The sequence below is a fragment of the Tauraco erythrolophus genome, chromosome 16 (assembly GCF_009769465.1).
Source record: "Tauraco erythrolophus isolate bTauEry1 chromosome 16, bTauEry1.pri, whole genome shotgun sequence".
Classification (NCBI taxonomy): domain Eukaryota; kingdom Metazoa; phylum Chordata; class Aves; order Musophagiformes; family Musophagidae; genus Tauraco; species Tauraco erythrolophus.
The window spans coordinates 2,547,536-2,564,390 of record NC_141480.1 but is presented as its reverse complement, the minus strand read 5'-3'; the positions used below and the strand labels follow the sequence as shown (position 1 = coordinate 2,564,390).

Sequence of the window (16,855 nt, the reverse complement as noted above, 5' to 3'; positions counted from 1 at the left end):
TATTCAAGTGCCAAAACCTCTCTACTAACTCATGTTCTTCCCACCTATAATCAAGAATTGAAGTAACGCAAGAGCAGATCTAGGAAGATGAAGGGGATAAAGAAAGATGCTTGTCAAGCAGTTACAGATCAAAATAAGTTTCTTTCAGAAAATGCTTTTTGTCTTCTTCCTTGTCTCCTGCCTAGGATCTTGTCTGAGATAGGTGACAAACAGCTTCAGTTCTTTCTCATCAAGTCTCAAGGTTACAGTGCTTTTTCTAAGACCCAGCATAGACAAAGGAAACCTTAACCCACCCAGAAGTTAGCATTTTATGCATCTGAGGTTAACGAGTAGATATTAAATTTCCCCATAAATGAAACAGCTGGAAATTGCCATCTTTTTTGTGTGCAAAGAGCACCTTGTTAGCAACCGGCGCGAAAGTTCGTGTTCTCAGATGAGTTACTTTGCCTTCCTCTTAAATTGCCGCTCGTTTTCTCCCTGCACGTTGATTTATGGACTTTAAAACTTACTGTTCAAAATTCAAGCTGCGTTCCCAAGCTGCGGTGCTACCGAAACCACTGCACGGGTCGTCTCCCTTCGTGTGGTGTTTGAAATATTTTTTACTAAATAATAAGGCACCTTTCCTGTCTTTTGTTGCATACAGGATTTTGGAGAAGACGATTCCCTCTACATCACCAAGGTAACAACTATTCACATGGGCAATTACACCTGTCATGCCTACGGCTATGAAGAGCTGTATCAGACCCACATCCTGCAGGTGAATGGTTAGTAAATGGCATCTATGACAATCCACGAAAACGTTCCTGGGAGCAAAGTTGTGTGTTAATCTCATTTGCACAGGGGCGCGAGGAGCAAATTGTCTTTGCACGAGAGCGAGTGCAGCTCGTGGTTTGCTCGCTCCTGCTATCACACAGGCAATCAAAAACAAAGGTACCGGGGGGGGACATGTATAATTACCTGGGCCTCAGCAGGTATCCTAGCTGCAAAACAAGCTGTCAGTAACATTTCCATAGAGTTCAGGGCACTGTTTCAAAGCATCTCTTAGACTAATGACTACTTTTGTCAACAGAAGTGATGCCTCAATAATTTCTTCTTCCAGAAAAAATCATTTCTGTTGCATGAAGTAGCCCAGGATATGTAAATAAATGCAGCACAGTGCTTCCAGTGCTAACTCACAGCTATATATCAGATTATTACCTGGTTGTGGTCAGCTTGGTTCACTGAGGACTGTTTACATTGGCTAAAGATAGGGCCCACTGGGTTGCAAAATGAGGGCAAACCATTTTACAGGTCAGAGAATCACACGGGCTGTATTCCAGCATCCTCGTTCACCTCCGTCCCCTGGACCATGTTTGTGCCCAGTGGAACTTATACTCAGGCGTTTGCTATCTTTCTTCTGACCTCAGACTCAGTCAGTTGGATTTAGTTTCAAATCACATTAGCTTAAACCAGCGTTCCATCGAGGGACCAGCCCATGGGGTATCCACCTCCCCAGCAGCAAAATCATTATCCAACTTTAAATCCGTATTTACATGTGCTAATATGACCAGCAGTCTCTCCAGCATAGGGCACAAGGTAATCCATTGCTCACTAGGAGTAGATTTTGACTTGCTCTGGTATGAAAGTATTTAGTTTGACAGGAAAATTCAGTAACTTTATTACAGGGGATGTATTATAAGGAAAATGAATACTTAGTTCTTTCTTTAGGTATGCACAGACCTCTACAAAAGTACAGAGCTGTCACCTGGTAATTATGAGCAGGTAGCTACACACAGGTTAACAGAGAGAGGTTGACATGAAGAGAAACAGTTTTAAAGGGATATTTATGCATTTCAAGAAGCGACATGGTGGACGTGGGGTTTAGGTTTGACTGCAGCCCAGGTCTCCTGGACGTACGTGCTTCCCACCCACAGCCAGTACCTGGAGGAGAGCACGAAGCATCCAGTTGATTTGAATGAAAACTGGCTTAACGTTTCTCCATAATAATTTGTCATCTTTTGAGACAGTAAACTGTAAAGTCTCAGCAATGTGGATAACTAGATTGTGCATGCTGCAGCTGGGAAAATAGGTTTCCTTCCTCGAAGTGCTATTTGTTTGATGAATGGCAGTTGAAGGAAACGTGAGCTAACAACTTAATCCCATGTATATTATGTGATATATTATGAGGCCTGAATGGAGTTTAGTTGGCAGACAACAATGTAGACTTTATCATCACTGAGAATATAAGGCCCAAAGGCTTTGAAACTAAACCAGAATGAGAGGGAAGCGAGCTGGAGCGTGGGGGGAGGCTGATTCGTTTCGTACTCATGCCTGCCACTTAGATTTAACTTCTCGTCGAAAGATCCCATTTTCTTTTTAAATGGAACTTTCACACCACAGCTGCATGTGGTTTTTCTTATTAATTCAAGAACATTGTTATACAAAAAAAACAAACAAACCACTATCCATGTTGGCTTTTTAATGTTGCTGTATAGTCACTAAATACTGCACAAAAAGCCATGCATTCTGGTATCAACCCCAGCTTGCTGGAAAACAATGCAGGGTCTAAAAATCTTTGTCTTACAGCATCTGATGTTCCCGTGTGAGCCATTAGGCTTTGCAGAGCTGAGTTTTTGAAGTTCTTGACGTGGCTGGCTGGCTGCCCACATCACTAAAGTCTCTCCCTTTCTGCCTCTGTCCTGGCTTCCTCCAGCAACTGATGTTGGGGCAACAGCATCGACGTCAGGACAACGTTGCTTACCTTCAGTTGCATGGTGGCATTCCCAAGGCAGAGCCCTGCTCGGGAAATCCTTCTCATTTTTTAGTAACTTGAAGGACAAATTGAGGAATTTCTCTTGACAAGGGTAGAGGGAAGAAGCTGAGCTGAGCTGAATTGAGTGAAGATGCCGAGAACCCAAGTATAGTCGATGGGCTCTGTTCAGCGCTGAGGATTGTCTCTGTCTGTCTGAATCAAACTAAAAACTCCATCTTCAGCACAGGAGGCTTTTTGTTGCTTTTCACTATTGGACTAAAACTGTAAGAGAATGTGACAGAACCAAGTCAGCCAGAACTCAGGTATATCTGCTCGTCTGTCTCCTCCAGGGCGGGACTGATAACGCTTTTAACATCAAAAAACACAGGGGTTTTTATTCTATGAAAATGATCAGAATGTGTTCGGGGTTTTTTTTTTCCAATTTAATAGAGAGAGCTCCCAAGTCTCTGTTGGGAAAGAGCAGAGAAAGAAGAACTAACTAGAAGTAAAAGGGTTTATCCCCAACCCTTCCAAGCTCACTGTGTCTGTACAGGCAGGTCCCAACTCTTAGACTGTATTTCAGTTAATTCAGTGTTTTCCCAAGCTGCAGTAACTCCTCCAGTGTCCTCTGATCTTTTGTGTTCCACCTGGGCCCTGGCTTACTGTTCCCACTGAGGCCTGTCAGTCCAACTTACAAAATATTTTCCTTTTATTGCCTTTTTCTTCTTAAAAGAATCTGATCTTAGTTGTGTGCATCCTCTTCATATGCTTTTATGCAACGTATCCTTTTTATCTTGCTTTCTCCTTTGTCTCTTTTTAGAGCATAACACTGGCTTATAACAGCTCATTGATTAGGTGATATAGAAAATAAGGAAATATAAGCTTAAATAGAAAGATTAGAGCCCAATTTTGACAAAATTAAAAGTTTCTGGGATTCAGAGCCAGAAATGTATTACATTTGTGATCAAATGAATGTATTACAGAGTGATCAAATTTATCAAAGGTTTATCCATAGAAAGCCTTGCTTTCATCCCAGTATGTTGTCACAGTTGTGTCTTTTCTTGCCTGAGGAAAGTTAATTCACTTCAGTGGAGTCAAGTCCAGCTGGAAGACGGACACTCACTCGCCCAGGGCAGGCAAACAGTGGTCCTTACTGATGCTTGTTGCTCTTCCTGTACCACAAAACCCAGCCACGTGCGTGTAGCACTATGCTTGGGCTGTTCAACCAGCCTCCAACACAATGCTAAAAGCAGCTCCACGTTGTCTGACTCGGCATCAGGCATTGCATGGTGTAGACATGTCTAAAGATGCCCTCCAAAGCAGCCTTTCTGAAGGGGAAAAGAAGGTTTGTTTTGCTCAACTGCTGAACGTCCTGTAGTGCTTCCCTTTCTATCAGCTGGGTCAGGATATCACAGATAACATGAGCAGATCCAGATGCTCGTTTTGACAAGCAGAGATGAGAGTCCTGTTAAGTAGAAACCACCAGATGAATGCCCCAAACCACTGGCTCACATCTTCTGGGCAAGAAGCATAAGGCACAGGTGAAGCACAGCCTATGTGTGGCATTTGATGTGGTAGGTTTGGGTTGAGCTCGTCAATCTTACAGTTCACAACGGTGCTAAAGTTTAAGTCAGTGTATTTTATCCAAGCTGGACCTTGATGTCCTTGAAAGAAAAGAACATGCAGAATGGCAGCACAAAGTTTAAGGACAAAAAAGTCATCTTGTGTGCTGATATCTTTGATCAGGAGAAGCCAAGAACAGTAGGAAAATTATGTTCTCTCCTACGTGTGGATATTGCTTGGGAAATGTGTACGGCGTACACTGACTGTAGGGAGGAAAAGCAATTTATCACTTTCAAGAGGAAAAAGCGTTGCTGAGGATAAAGAATCTCATAAAATTGTAATCAACTATGAAAATTGATAGTTTGCAAATCAAGAGACTGCTGAGCGTGGGGCATCATTTTCCTTGGTCCTTGCGCTCTGGAAAACATCAGCATAAATCAGAATATTGTATTTCTTGAAAACAGTTTAAAAAAGCCATTCGATCCTCAGCCCAATTGTAAGGGTCCAACAGGACAAATTTTCCAGTATAACAGAGCGATGTTTTAAACGTGGATGTTTCATTAATGTGGCTTTTCAAGAGAAAACATATAATGCTGCAAACTCCTTTCAAATCATAAATGGAAAGATTAAAACATCTGCAGTAAATGATTAATCTAGTAATTATTATTAAGCCCCGGGGTATATAGGTCCTGTAGCAGCAATGTATATCTTTGGGGCTTGGTACAGCCATCTGTGCTCATCGTGTGCTTTGTCACCTGAGCTGTTTTATGGTACTGAATTGGTCTGCTCACATGTAGGGTGCTGCTCAGTATGCAGTAGTAGGCAATCTACCCAATCTCTTACTTGTTTGCCTCTTTTTTCCTACTTTGCTTAAGATAATAGCATTTTTATATTGCCTTTGGCTGCAGACACGGTAATGGTTAGCAATGATATATATTCACCAAGGGAAATAGCAAAGGATAATCCATATATTCTGGAGTCTGGAGCTGAAATCTTTGCAAGTTTAAAGTAAAATGTGCTTACTCGGAATGTATTAATTTGTAGCAAGGACAATAAAAATGCATTCTGCAGTTTGCTGTTATCACAAGACAGTTGCATGCAATAATTTACCTGTGCAATGAATTATGTAAGACAAGGGAGAAGAAATAAAAAGTTTAAAAATGGAAGGAGCAGGAAAATGATAAGAGAGCAGCATGGAGGTGCAACACATATTTTTGTAGGTGCAAACAAGCAGTTTCATTATTAATCACTCTTGAAAAGACACCTTGCTGTAATTTCAAGTTAAGCTAATTTTCATGCAGAACATTGATTCAGTGTCTAGGACCCCTGTGCTACTTTTTTGCAATATAAATCTGTTGTGTTTTCAGCTCTGCGGGTAAAATATGTGGATTACTCACGTGCAGACTAACATGGTATGCTATAAAAAACTGAGAGATGCAAGTAAAGTCTGCTTTGTGAAGGAGTGCCCAGTTTCTAGGGAGCAGGGTCCTTGTGGCACTCATTGGGAGGGCTGACGTGAGTGTCCATATGAAGAGGAAAGCCTAAAGCATTATAAGAAAAACTGAGCAGCCCATGCTGGTTTGGAGAGCATTAAATAGGTGATGTCTGGGATAGGCTCCATCTCCGTTAAGAGCTGGTGGGTGAGAAAACACCACTGTGCTGGGAGTAAAATTGCTCTGGTGCCTTTGGCCGTTTGGGATGTGTTAGAGAAGGGCTTGAGCCCGGCTGGGGGATCCCAACCCCACCCAGAGCCGGGCAGGCGGCCGTATCCTGGCAGGAGCAGAGCTCTGCCCAGCACACAGGAGCTGGCAGACTTTGCTCCAGAGCTGGTTTTCATGTGGGTAGCTGCAAGCGTGGGCACACAAGTCTGTCTGCAAGAGGCTGGGGCAGGCAAACCCCCAGGCAGAGAGGGTCAGCATTGTTTCTGGGCTAGAAGAGGTGGGTTGTGTTTTCTGGAGAATTAGAAAAGTACCTGGGGACATTAAGGACTAACTGCCAGTTGGCTTCACCAGGATTTGGGCATCTAACCTGCTTGGGTGTTGCAAGTTTTTTTCCTGTGCATTTGTAGGAGGCAAACCATCTCCTCTAGGAGTCTGAATAAATCACATAGGCTTTCAATGGACCTCAATTCCTAAATCATTTCATTCTAAAAATGTTACTAGTAGCAAGGAAATCATAGGTGAGACAAGCATTGAGTGCAGGACCTTCATAAAATTCTGTCAAAGTGGACAAAAATTACTATCTTTATCCTATCGCGCCTGGAGACACTGACTCAGAGAAATTCAAATTAATTTTCCGAGCTACAGACGGAATCAGAAGCTCCTGACTCTCAGTCTTATTTCCCTGGATTGCTTGGGCACTGTCCCTTAAATAAACGCAGGGGTGGCTCTGACAGCTGCCAGCCACTTCCAACAGCAGGTCGCTTCCTTTGCTCTCCTTCCGCTTGATCTGCCACCTCCTGAAGGCAGGAGAAGCTGTAACCCTGGCGGTGGTGGGAGGAAGAGAGGACAGAAAGCTAGTAAATGCTTTTATTTAGAATTTGCAAACTCAATTCAGTAAAACAAACCTCGTCTTTTATATAACCTCCTGATTAAAAAGCTTTTACGTGGTGTTTCACTCACTGCCCTGCATCTTACAACATGTTTTTTTTCTCAAGTAAAGGTGATGGAAGATGAAGAAGTAAGCCTGCACGTCCAGTGCAGAGGTGGAGTTTAAAGCCATTCTTTTTGCTAGAAGTCCCCATTATTTTGTCTCTCCAGTTGCCCCTAGGCATTTCCTCTCAAATTACACTTGAACAATCTCTCGCTTTTAAAGCTATAAAAAACAAGTAGACTTGAGGGCTTTCTGTCGTGGCTGATTTCCTTCCAAGCTGATGACTCAGCTCTGGTTAATCCTTGGCAGCTGGTAGGTAAGACAGAAGTAAAATACATCTCTCTCTAGTAAGGCCCATAAAAAATAGAAACAGAAAGATGGAAAGTATATGCTAGTGAAGGTAATTATTTAAACTATCCCCATATGGATATACAGACACATAGCGAGCTGCAAACACAGATTTCATTTTATTCTAGAGCAACTGCTAAGTCAATTTAATTTTGCCGGTCCGGGAGCCTAATGATGGACTATATAAAAACACAGCAGTGAGTTTGGTGCTTTAAACCAGTGATTTCCAGTGGAAGTTTGTTACTGACTCATTCAGGCTTTCTAAAACACCCCACAAATTTTCCTCCGTCCTCCACTAATGCAAGAAAAGGTTATTCGTTTTCCTTGAGGAAGAAGTTGGGCCCCCACGTCGCATCTACACATGACTGACCATGGTTTTACAAAACTCTACACCTTTCAATGGTTGCATCACAAATCCCAAAATCTCCTAATCTGCCTGAAAAGTTGACCACTTGATTATGAAACACAGCAGTCCATGGCCACCCTTCAAATGTCATCAGTCACAATATGGCACATCCTCACACTTCCTTCTGTTATGTCCCTTGAGGTGAAAGGAAGGAGAATCCCACAGATTTCTTTCACTGATACTGCAATATTGGAAATTCTCTTTAAAGTATGTGAGTAAATTGTTAAGAAATAGCTAGTGGGTGATATTAAGCCTTGTTGATTTGAGCAATGAAGGCAACATGATTGAAAATCGATGAACTTGTCTGAAATTGTAATATAATTAGTAGTTCTGCCAACTGAATACGTTAAATAGTTCAGAGGGGCCTTCCTGAAACAAAGTCAGTCACGTTTTGAAAGCTTCTCAGAAAAAACATGAAGTCATTTATAAACACTTCATTTGTTCAGAATAACAGATAATGAATGTGCAAGCTGTTTCCTGATGGATGTTTAATTAAAATGTTGAATAACATGCTACTTCTAATAGACCAGAACTCCAGTTCCTTCCTTACTAGATTCCGTGAAGGTTTGGAGTTCATACTTTAATTTTTAAACATATGAGTACCTGCCTTAGGTTTTAATCCAACTTTACCCAAGTTCAATCAGTCACTTAATGAAAGAAAGCAAGAACAAGCAAGAATGGTCTAAATATAAAACTGGATATCGAGGTTGCTCCCTGGCGTTGGTTTATTAGCTTTTTTTCTCTTTTCTTTTATGATTTCCTATTTTGTGCCTCCAAAGTTGAGCTGTAGAAAAAGCATTCCTGTGGCTCGTACTGAAATCCAAGACATTGCCTGTCTCCCCGGTGCTGGGGTCAGACCTCTTCTGCAGCACCGTTGGAAGGCAGCGGCTCTCGAGCCCCCGACAAGGGGTGGCACCTGGCAGGTGAGGTTCAAGTCACCAATCCCTTGTTCCCCACAGTGCCACCAGTGATTCGTGTCTACCCTGAGACGCAGGCGCAGGAGCCTGGCGTGTCGGCGAGCCTCAGATGTCACGCCGAAGGCATCCCTAATCCCCGAATTACCTGGCTAAAGAACGGCATTGATATCATGCCAAAACTATCCAAACAACTAACGCTCCTAGGTAAGAACAGAATTTTGATTAATTAAAGTGTTGTAGACGGGGATTAAGGAGGATTATTTTGCACTTTAGACGAGAAGTTCTCGTACTTTCGCTAAGCCACGGTCGTTGGAAATCGTGTTACAAAACCCCCGTTCTTTCTTTTTCTCTTTTTCTCCTGTGAATTTCTCGGGAAATACAGTATTGATTGGCAAAAAGTGGTAACGGTGTTCTGTTAAAAGACAGCGTGCCTGGTTCTCCACCGCCTTTGTACAGCTGTGCAAATCAGAAGAGAAATGCATTAATTTATTTGTTTGGGTATAAACGCTCTGTTGGATGCAAGTGAGCTGGGAATCAGGCTGCGGCTCACCTGTCTTCTCACACCCACCTCTGCAGAGGGAGTCAGGCTCTTGACTCCTCTTGGTCCTTGTTCAAATGAGGGTGCAACCGACACAATGAAAGGCCAAAATATTGATTTGCGATTCTTTCAAAGGTTTTAGGCAATGGTCCCACTCCAGAAAGCAAAACGATAGGAGGAGATGTAGAAATACCCGTCCCAAACCCAAAGTTTTGGTGATCTGATGAAAAACAGTTTGCAAAATTGAAGTGAATTTTTCTCTACTAAAGCCAAAGCTTTTTTTTTTTTTTTTAACAAGAAGTAGTAAACAAAATGTAATTTATTGTTTGCACTTGGGATTGTTCTTTGTTCCTTTCTGGCACGGTGTGTGTATGCACTAATGAAAAGAAGCAAAACATCGACTCTCATGAGAATCCCCCAAATATCTCTGTGTGCGGGGAAACATTGTGTGGTGAAGCCACCCTGTCGAGCCGTCGCCGGGCGGCTGCGGCGATGGGAGGCAATTAAGGGCAGCAAAAGCAATTAGCAGCAGTGAGGAAGGCTGTTTATGGGTGTCTTTCTTACAGCAAATGGGAGTGAACTTCATATCAGTAGCGTTCGGTATGAAGACACGGGTGCCTACACCTGCATCGCTAAAAATGAAGTGGGAGTGGATGAGGACATATCTTCGCTTTTCATAGAAGATTCAGCAAGAAAGACCCGTAAGCTTAGTTTTCCATGTGGTTTTTTTTTTCAATTTATTTCTTCAAAGAGTATTTAAATGTAATGGTATACGTGCAGTTTAACAGTTCAGTCCATTGCGTGCGGTATGTTGGACTCTTACTCATAAAGTAATGACAATTTTGTCTGCGCTTTGATCAGAAGATTGGATACTGTTTTGGGAAGGAATCACATAAGAAAGGTAAAATCTCCTTGTGCAGGACGATGGTGCCTTTCATGTGCCAGAAGTGTACTGGGTGTGGTACAGGTAACATCTTCACTAAAGAAATGAATTTGCAATAGTTTTAGATGTAAAAAAAGCCAAAACCTAATGGTTTGTCGAATTATATGCTGTTTCAGAAAATAAATTTCATTGATTTCTGTACAAGGCTTCTTCTTTCAAAGGCAGTTACAAGTCAAAGTTCTCAAATGTTTAGATGCTTAAAAAATGTTCTGATTGAATTATTTATTTTACCTGTATTTACATCACTCACTAGGAAAATAGGTTTCCCTTGGTGTGATGTTATCTTCCCCTTCAAAGACCGATATTCTTCCAGGCACACTTAGCTGCACGGCTCCCGTAGGAGTGCAGCAGTGTTATCTTGACTGCACTGTCCCCAAAACACAATTAATGAAGGAGGTGATTAGTTGCCCCAGTGGAAAAGCTCCCAGAGGCCTGATTCTTCCTAATTCTTCTGTCTTGGCTACTTGGGAGATCGCCTGGGTTCATGGTGATAGTAAAAGGCTAGGTGCAAATGGGATTTTTGCTGCTTTTCTGGGTGTTAATATAGAGCAAAATTTGAAAACGAAGTTAGCCATAAACGTGGGCTGTCATGGTGATTTTGTGGAAAATGTATTCTATTCCTCATTAAATAGATTTATGCACTCTTGTTAATATCGATCGTTTTCCCTTGAATAGTTGAGCAAGGGAAATTCCAGTATGTTGAGAAATAATTGGATGTATCTTAAAGAGAAGCTCAAAAGCAGATGTACTTTCAAGGAGTATTTGAATCCTAAGAGAGAATGTGGTTGCATGAAATTCCAAGAAAAAAATGCAGCGAAGTGTGGAGCTGCTGTAACTGCCAGTCTCAGGCTTCTGAAAGATGTCATGTTTGCTTATTGAGCCCCTACAGAATATCACAGCCTGGACATACCTCCAATTACATTTGAAGATAGCATCTTCTCTGTAGTAAGACCTTGATCATTGCACAGGCTAAAGTGGACTTCATTTCAGTGAAGATTTTTCCCATGTCAGAGTTTCAGAATTATCTCTAGAAAGAGCAAATGTATTTAGAAATATCTGTCTTTCCTGATATTTTATTGAATTAATGTTACAGAGTTTTCACAACTTAAGCAGTTCATGTAAACATGAGTATTAATTCAATTACTTGCTGCAATGAAAATTTTGACATTGTTTTGTTGTTGTTTTTTTTTTCTTTTCCTGATTATTTTCTGGCTTTCCCAATTTTCTGATGCTGCAGTTGCAAACATACTGTGGCGAGAGGAAGGTACTGCAGTAAAGTTCTTTTGTCGTAGTGATAATGTGCTTGTCTGCTTTAATAACTCCATGATGGGCCATTTTCCACTGACTTGCCACTAACTCTATCGACTTTCACAGTTACCAGATTAAATACAGACCAGACATTTAAAAGCTAAACTATTCAAATAAGAGATGTCACTCTCATACATAAATCGTACCTATAACTTCTTACATTTTCCCACTATGAAGTAATAGATGACCATAAAATATATAAAAATGTGCATTTTATATAAACTGCCACCAACGTGAGTAGCCTGGGATTCTCGAGCTGCATGAACAATTGCACAAGTGTCAGAAGTGCTCCCAAATTACCATAATTGAACAAGTAAGACATAAATTCAATACGCTGCATTTTTAAGCAAGTAATTCAAGCTCTTCCTCCTCAGTAGCACATATTGATGTTTACTAGGTGAGCAACAAAAATTGTGTTCTTGACTGTTAGGCAAAAATAAAACCCACAACAGGTTTTGCTTCCCTCTGTCCTTTAAATCGATGCAGGGTAAAGGTTGCCCCATTTCTCCTTGTTTTAATTGGCAGTTAAGATCTCTAGTTTAATCAAATTGATAGTGTGCTCTGCACAAGGTCAACATCTGTGTATCTTGAAAGCCAAATTAGGAAAAAAAAAAATAGAAAAAACATCTCATTGACTCAAAGATATTATGGAGGCACTTGAAATGAAAATTTATTCGATTTTGTGCACGCTTGTGCTGTCATAATTTCTAAAACACACAGTAAGATGCATGATGTAAAGGCCCGAGGAGCTCTCAAGCAGCTCATCCTTCTGCCTCTGTAGGTGGTGGGATGGGGACCTTCCCGGCTCCGGGCTCTGGGGGTTGTGAGCAGGATATCTGCTCACTGGAGGAAGGTTCTTGGATCGAAGTCCAGGTGTAAGGAGTTTGTACAGCTGCCAGTTGCATATGAGGAAGCTGGGACCTTGGTGTCCTTGCAGCCTTGTGGAGAAGGTCTCCATGCACATCCAAACTGCTCTCAACCACATCCCCCTGCCCCCTCCCTGCCCTCATTGCTCCAGGAAGGGCTGCACGCCCACTCTGCCTTTGGGGGATCCAAAAACCCTTTCAGCAGTCGTGCCTCCAGGTCCCCAAAACTACAGTTGTGCTTCATGCCCTTGGCAAGGGCTTGGCTCAAAGAATTTTAGAGGCAGAAGGAAAGTGCCAGCCCTTAGTGACCGGTGCCACCTCGGCCGGGTGTCCCACTGTTGGCCGCAGGCGCGTACACGCAGCAGATGCAGCCGGTTGGAGGTCATGGGACGTGGCACAGCCACCTAAGACAGCTCTCTGGTGTTTGTTCTGAAATAGGCCACCTGCACGTGCCTGGTACATGGCAATGAACTGCTGATGTTCCTGTAAATGGCGTTATGGCCACTAAGAGTGGCTATTTCCCTCTGCTTGGAAGAGGAGTCTCTAGTGCATCTAATCAGTCCAGCATCATCTGCATGGTGCTACATGACTGTTCACATACTGCATCCCTTATGCTCCTTTTTAAAGAAAGTAGTTGGTTAACCCTACCAGATGTATAGTAGTATTTAAAGAACAACTAAGAAGCCAGTTGCAGAAAGTCTTGTTATAATTCTGCTGAACAATATGGACTTACTGCTTACCAACCTTGCACATTTTAAATAAAAGTGTGAGCAATGTGCAGGGAATACATGGGCAGTAAAAGCAGATTTATATTCATGTTCCTGAACAATTCAGTATCTTTAGAGCAGGTTTATTCCCCTGCCTGTGTTGTTCTGTAGCGTTTGATCAGCTCATTCATTCTAGACAATCCATTGGAAATACTTTAGCATGTGAAATCTTGGCACAGAGAAAGCTGGAAGAGAGGAATGGTATTTTGGGTTTTACATTTCAATGTATTTTTTCAATTCTGTTAAAATGAAAACTTATGTGTAAGTAGCAATATTAACAAATGGATTGGTAGGCTTGAGCTCCTTTAAAATGATCCCATCCTCATGCCCAGAAGGCCTGTAGTAACTAAAGCTATTGGGAAAGTGCCTAGACAGAGTATTACATAGAACAAGCTTTTGCTGCAAGCCAGTTTTAACACCAGTAATTGCTCGTTTTAAAAGTCAGTCTATCAGTCTGTTCTCAGAACCTTTCACAGACCACGCACAAGCAGAACCTCAAGAAATGAGTGCACATAGCGTGAGCAGCCAGTTAAACATGAAGCTGGAACCATGTGCAATATTTACTCAATGTACAAACTAGTTTTTAATTTTGTGCAGAGAAAACTGTGAGTAGCCCCAATGTAAGGTAGAGATTTGCTTTCATGCCAGGGTTCATTTTTGCAGAGTGTTGCTTTCTTTATACCTGGGTAAAGGGAGCATATCGTGCCTGCAGGCAATCATCAGTTACATGAATGTGTGCACTTAAAAAGCTGGAAGCCTTTTCGTTACCAAATTTAAGTTCTAAAATACTTCCAAGCATTTAGATTAAATTGAGGAAAATTATTCAAGTATTGGATCAGAAGAGAGTATTCCACAGTGACACATTTGCCCTTTGATCTCAAAGGAGCGAAATAAAAATGTACACTCACATGGAGACTCTGTTCCTCAAATAAAGAAAACTCTTGTTGTCATCAGGTGTTTCCTCCTGAAGTTTTTGAAGAATAAAGATGTTAGAGTCAACTTCATCCGAAATTGTTCAAATAAGAACTGTCATGTTTAGGAGACCCTCCCCATTCTTAATGGGGTTTTTGTTGTCTTAGGTTTTTTTGTTATACAGATGAGGTATGTTGCCTTTTATAAAGCCTTTAGATTTTGAACTAGCTGTGTCATCCAACCTGAAATGGCTTCAAATAAAGGGGAAAAAAGAAAAACCCTCCACATTAGTCCCTTAGTTCCCAATGTATAAATAACTGAGCAAAATTCTCCATTGCCCACCTCTGTGCTGAAATAATTCCCCAGACTGAGGAGTTGTGGCAGTGTAATCAAGAGTGAAACATATTTTACTAACATCCACGAGATTGTTATACACCCCAGTCAAGACTTGGGAGATACTTTGTAAGTCACAATAAAACACCTAGTTTGTCTATTAAAATCCTGCTTTATATAAAAATCAGTGTGAAGATTGCTCTCTGAAAAAGTGTTTTAATTTAAATTGGTAAAATTTAAAAAGAGAGTACCCGAATGCTATTAGTAGTTTGTGTGATATTTTCACCAGTCAGCAGAAAAGCTTCCACTCATGTTACTATAAAAGAAGTGGTGGGACTTGCCAAGTCACTAACTCTAAACCTGCTGGGGTAAAATCATTATCAAAGTATTTTAGTGACTAATTAAGCCTTAGTTTGGAAATACACCCTCATTGTAATGGAATCATCAGACAAAATCACGCTACTATCCTGCATGAAAATAATAATAAGCATCTTCACAATGGTCATAATTTGTTGCCTGCCTGTTTCCACTTTGTAGGATTAAAATCCTTTACTCATGAAAATATGTGCACTCATTCCAGCCAGGGTCAAATTCTGCCCTCTGATGCATTCACTCAGATCCCATTGAAGCAGGTGGGAGTTGTGTGCGTGCTGTGAGCGCAGATTTTGGTCCAAAGTGCCCCAATGGAATGTCTCAACAATATACTCCTAAAGAATTAGCCCTTAGCCCATAAAGATAACTTAGTTCTCGGTGGAAGTTCGGTAGCTTTTTTTTTCCCCATGCATGATCCCACACTGTGGCATCACATTTAAGGATCACGGCTCCTGTACCCACCTGATGCCCTAACTGGGGTATTTCTGCACTATGGTTTAGAGAGGCTCAACTTGAACATTGTCAGTACAGCAAACACCACGTGCTGAGACGTTGTGCTCTGAAGCCACTTATTTGGCACAAAAAGAGGGGTGTTTAGCTCAAAAAAACCCACCCCTCCTAGCCTAGTATTTTATGAAATGTAAAAAAAAAAATAATTTATCCAAATTATACATGTTTTTACGGTGAAGTTTTCCTGCAATGATTTAGACCTCAATCCTGCAAACACTTAAGAGATGTGAGAAACTCTGTAGACATGAGCAGTGCTTAGAGCTGCCACCATAGGACCAGCCGAGGGAATCGTAACGCTGGACATTGTTCAGATCTGTAGACCCAGGACCTTACTTCTCCATGGTTAAAATGTAGTTAGTCACAAATTATCACATCACCATATCCTTGGCAGATAAGTACACTATCAACGTTACTGGGGGTGACGGTGGTCATTGCAAACACTTCTTGGTGGTGGTATGCAAAAGATGAAATGATACTTGGATCTTTCTAACTAGAGTGTTTGAAAAGATCCCAAACATTTCTTAAAGATGCTCGTTACTGCAATTGCATGTAACTGAAGAACAACTAAATTATCTGTGTTTTAAGGCATTTCTGCATGACAGAAATGAGAAAATATGATCTCCTAACAGCAAAGCAATGACAAACAGCCAGTTTTCCAAATCTCCTGGAATGCCCCAGTTGGATAAATGAGTGCTATTGTGATGCTGAACTACTCCACGTTTGTGAATTACAGTTTGCAAGATTTCAAAAATGTGTTTGTTTTGGTGGCTATAGTTAGTTTAAGAAAATAGAGAATATATTTTCGTTCACAGTACAGTTGTTAAGCACGTTCGTTTTGCATCGCAGTTACAAGAAATCAAGTTATCTGCAAGAGGACAACCTTCAGACTAATTGTAACTAAAGCTTCTCAGTTCTTAAATTATTAGCAAGCTATTTTTAATGAAAACATTAAAAAACTAAGTCATAGGCTGGGGGAGCCACAGTGTAATACAGCAGCTTCTTTTGGTTAAATCCCACTTCAGTACATGTGCACCAGACCGAACGTCGTTATGGTGTACAAGTGGTGCCACCAAGGCAATGCATTTTTGAATGTGTCTGTACCTCTTCACTCCTTGAAGCCCTCGTTGTGACATGAAATTTGATTTTGTGAATGCACCGACTGCATCCAAATGACCAACTTTTATGTAAGGCAGATTTTGTTTGTCGGGGGAGGAGGGAGAGTTCTGAAAAAAAGCCCTCACAGCTATGGATACGTACCAAACCAAAATCCTGCTCCTTTTGCTTTATCCCCCTTCAAGGCCTGAGTGTTGGAAATATGTTCTATGTCTTTTCTGATGATGGGATCACGGTACTTCAGCCAAACGAATGTGAAATCCGGAGACACATCAGGCCCGAAGAGAGGATTTTCACAACTTACGTAAGTCCTAAACCTGGCAGCTACAGCAGACAGCTGGGAAACTTTCTCTTAATCTCTTTGGAAGTTGATATTGCTGAAGGACCCGTTTGACACGGTGAGGTTGGAGCTTGGTGGGCTTCATGTGGCATCCCTGAGGTGTATCATCTCCTCTTGAAAATTAAGGGAACCACATACGTTATAAGACTGCCATGGAGGATTACTGACATGCTGCAGAGAATTTGACTACAGTAATGATGTCAAAACGTAGGCAGGGATTTTCACTTGTCCTGTTTGACCTATTTACATGTCCATGCCCAAAAGTTGTAACTGGGCTCTACAGAAAGTACAAAAGT

The 16,855-nt window shown here is 41.5% G+C and overlaps 1 protein-coding gene across 1 annotated transcript in view; it reads left to right on the top strand.

Moving 5' to 3' along the window:
* The window catches only part of FSTL4 (follistatin like 4), a 224,345-nt gene that overhangs the window by 196,956 nt on the left and 10,534 nt on the right, over positions 1-16,855 (top strand). Inside the window, exons 7-11 of the mRNA XM_086621542.1 lie at positions 644-764; positions 8,600-8,761; positions 9,662-9,796; positions 11,276-11,302; positions 16,405-16,523. Of these exons, the coding sequence (XP_086477668.1) occupies positions 644-764; positions 8,600-8,761; positions 9,662-9,796; positions 11,276-11,302; positions 16,405-16,523 (564 nt within the window). The remainder of the gene's footprint in view (positions 1-643; positions 765-8,599; positions 8,762-9,661; positions 9,797-11,275; positions 11,303-16,404; positions 16,524-16,855) is intronic.